At 38.3% G+C, this 4,164-nt stretch overlaps 1 protein-coding gene across 1 annotated transcript; it reads right to left on the reverse strand.

The window, feature by feature from the left end:
- Positions 1 to 1,184, reverse strand: LOC108238532 (olfactory receptor 6N2-like). Its single transcript, XM_017420668.3, has one exon. The coding sequence runs from the start codon at positions 1,182 to 1,184 to the stop codon at positions 258 to 260; it is 927 nt and encodes a 308-aa protein (XP_017276157.2). The 3' UTR covers positions 1 to 257.
- Between the last annotated feature and the right edge of the window lie 2,980 nt (positions 1,185 to 4,164).

Here is a 4,164-nt window from a genome sequence, read left to right on the forward strand (position 1 = left end):
GTCAGACACTAATCAACTTTTAGATTGATGGTGCTGCACATTTTCATCAGTTCAATTGTCATTGTTTCCAGAGTTATTGTTTTCCCATAATCAACATTTAGTATTTTCATAAAGATAATTTTTTCGTTTTATTTTCAACTTGCATAATGTTTCCTGGGAACAAAAAGTTGCCGGAACTGATTTTATACATCAGAAATCCCTCTCTTTGTACACTTTGCAGACAAAATATCAAAATATATTTATATCTGACATTATCTTCATTTACTGCATATTAACAATCCTAAAATTTGTTTTCTAATATCTGGCAGCTTGAGCCCATACACAAGAGGATTCAGAACAGGAGGAATAACAACAAACTCCAAAGATAAAACCACAGCAACAAAAAGATTTATATCTTCCACACGGTATCGACTCAGGGCGACGTCACAAAAAACTGTGATGGAATAAATGATGAATGAAACTAAGTGTGGCAGGCAGCTCTGTAACACTTTACTTTTAAACTCGGCTGATTTCTTCCAGCAGACGATAACAATTCGTAAATATGTGTACAGGACATAAGAAAGTGGGAAAAAAGTTGTAGTTATGCTAAAAATCATACCCAAAATATTGTTTTTAGTGGTGCTAATGCAGGATAATTTAACCACATTCCAGTTGGCACAGAAGACTTTCTGTATCTCGTTACCACATAAAGGAAGCTGAGAAGACAAGAAAATGACTGTAATTATAATGAAAGCCGGATAAATCCAAGCCAGCACTGACAACATGAAGACAGTTTTAGAAGTCATCTTACTGTGATAGTGTAAAGGATGACAAACAGCTACGTATCGATCATAAGCCATAACACTGAGAATGGTCAGCTCATTGCAAGCGTACGTGTAAATGACATAAATCTGAGTGAAACAAGCAGGATGTGAGATCAAATGAGCATCAGACAGCAGGTCCATGAGAAACCTGGGGAAGAAACCAGTCGAGCCATACAGGGCGTTGGCTGATAACAAAGCAACAAACATATACATGGGCTGGTGCAGCGTTCTGTACTGGGAGATCACCACAATCAGCAGCAGATTGGCCGAGACAATGAAGCTGTAGAGCAGAACGCAAAAAGTAAAGGCCATGAAGCGGTAGTGTCCGATGTTCACAAACATGGTGAGGTTAAAGTAAAAAGGGAGCGTGCTGTTTTCCATTCCACTCATCAAGAACCCAGTTTCCTGATGTTCTGCTGCCACACAAACTCTTATTTCTGTCTTAAGAAAACATTAGCTTCATTTAACAACACCTGTAAACAAAATACATTTAAATACAATGAAAGACAACATCAGATAAAGCCGATCAAACCTGCAGCAGTTTTATGTTAAAACAAGTTTCAATTCATCTGCTCTACATTGAAGTTTACATTCTTGGTCAGAGCTGTAAACAGATCACAAGTGAAGGTGAGGGAGGGAATTAGGAGACTTTAATGCTGCCTCGCTTCAGACGTCATCATTCTTTTTTCTACTCAGGAGAGTTCTGACACAAACAGGCATCTTCATGATTTTAATTTGATGACCTTTGCAGCAGCTGTGATAAAAAAAAGGCAAAACATACTTCATTAGTTCCCATGTAAAATGTAATTGTTGTACACAGTTAATCAAAGGAAAATATGTTGCTTTACTGACTGAGTTATAGCCTTTTGTCAAGGTAGCTGTTGTAGCCATCTTGAATTTTTAAAAAAGTTAGACATTTGTTAGCACTCAGAGCATGTATAAGGGATTAATTTAACCTTCTACCACATCAAATTGTACATTCAAATTTTAAAATTTGACTAAATTGAAGCTAATAAAAAACTAATTAGTCAAAATATGTGTTGGGGATTACAGTCAACTACTACCATGCAAATTTAGAGCTCAAAATTTCTGTATTTGAATGAGTTAAAGCCGTTTGCCAAAGTAGCTATAGTGACCATCTTGAATTAAAGAAAATGTGCAGATAACATCAGAGTAAAGGTCATGACCCAGTCAGACACCTGTGACCTGCACCCCTTGCCAAGGCTAAGTGATAAAGTACCTTCTGAAAGTCTGCAGAAGATACAAAACATTTCCTACAGGCACCATCACAGAAACCAATAAGATGGTCTACAGCACAGGAACAGTGATCCTGGACCACAAATGTTCAGGAGCATTGTCTCCCCTGGAGGAGAAAGGGGATAGAAGCTCAGATCAAGACAAGGCAAATACACTGTATTGCAAAAGGTATTCACTCATCGTCCTTCACACCCATCTGAACTTGAGTGGCAGCCCAATCTTCATCCATAGGGTTTAAAATGATATTGGCCAACCCTTTGCAGCTATAACTGCTTTAACTCTTCTGGGAAGGCTTTCCACAAGGCTTAGTAGTATCTTTATGGGAATTTTTGACCATTCCTCCAGAAGCTCATTTGTGAGATTAGACACTGATGTTGGTTGAGAAGACCTGGCTATCAGTCTCCACTCTAATTCATCCCAAAGGTGTTCTGTCAGGTTGAGGTCAGGACTCTGTGCAGGCCAGTCATTATCTTCCACACCAAACTCACTCATCCATGTCTTTATGGACCTTGCTTTGTGCACTGGTGGGCAGTCATGTTGGAACAGGAAGAGGCCATCCCCAAACTGTTGTCCAAAGTGTCTCAGGATACTGAAGCATCAGGAGTTCCTTTCACTGAAACTGAGCGGCCGGGACCAACGCCTGAAAAACAACCCCACACCATAATCCTCACTCCACCAGACTTTATACTTGGCACAATGCATTTAGATAAGAACCATTCTCCTGGCAACCAACACACCCAGACTCTTCCATTGGATTCCCAGACAGAGAAGCATGATTTGTCACTCCAGAGAAGATGTCTCCACTGTTCTTCAGTCCAGTAGCTGCGTGCTTTACTCCACTGCATCCAAAGTTTTGCACTTGATGACGTAAGGCTTGGATGCAGCTGCTCGACCATGGAAACCCATTCCATTAAGCTCCCTTTGGTCTGTTCTTGAGCTAATCTTATGGCCACAGGAAGTCTGGAAGTCTGTAGTTATTGACTCTGCAGAACGTTGGTGACCTCTGTGCTCTCTGCTCCTCACTCCTTGGTGAGTGAATACTTTTGGCAATATAGTGTATATACTGAAGACACAATCTAGTTTAGGATTGCCAGTTGAAAAGTTACTGAGACAAAACTCCTTTTAAAATCCTCCTTTCACATTTATTTCAACCACTTTTGTGCTTGCAGTCAAAAATGACTGTCCCAGTATAACTGATTATAAATCCATGATAATATTTATATTATCACCAAATGTTATGATAAACCTTTTTATCAACGTCATCACTACATTAAAAAAAATAGTCCAGACATCACTACCCACAACATCTGCTTAACGAAAGTGTTTTTTGACATTTGACCTGGGAAAATACTTTCTCTCAGTCAGATACTCTTTAATGTCTTGTATGTAGAGGTAAATGATGTTGATGCTTGGTTTGACTCTCGTTCAAGCTTCTTTTTTAAAAAAATTAAGCTCTTTCATAAACAAGTACAATAAATACAACATGTTCCCATTAATATCTCAATACACATTAAAACTTACAGAATAGGAATCTGTGCGAACATAAAACTTCTGTGAGCCCTTAGGTTGATGGTTCTGCACATTTTTATTGGTTCAGCTGTTAATGTTTCCAGAGTTATTGTTTTCCTATAATCAACCAAATTTGGTCTTTTCATGGATGTAATGTTTTTTTTCTTTTTTTTCTTAAACTGCATAAATTTTCCTGGGGACAGAAAGAAGCAGATGCTGATTTTATACATTAGAAATCCCTCTCTTTGTACCTTCTGGAGACAAAATACCATAATCAATTTTATATCCAACATTATCTTCATTTATTGCATATTAATAATCCTAAAATGTGTCTTCTAATATCTGGCAGCTTGAGCCCATACACAAGAGGATTCAGAACCGGAGGAATGACAACAAACTCCAAAGATAAAACCACAACAAGAAAAAGATTTATATCTTCCACACTGTATCGACTCAGGGCGATGTCACAAAAACCTGCGATGGAATAAATGATGAATGAAACTAAGTGTGGCAGGCAGCTCTGTAACACTTTACTTTTAAACTCGGCTGATTTCTTCCAGCAGACAATAACAATTCGTAAATATGTATACAGGAC

The sequence above is a fragment of the Kryptolebias marmoratus genome, linkage group LG6 (assembly GCF_001649575.2).
Source record: "Kryptolebias marmoratus isolate JLee-2015 linkage group LG6, ASM164957v2, whole genome shotgun sequence".
NCBI lineage: Eukaryota > Metazoa > Chordata > Actinopteri > Cyprinodontiformes > Rivulidae > Kryptolebias > Kryptolebias marmoratus.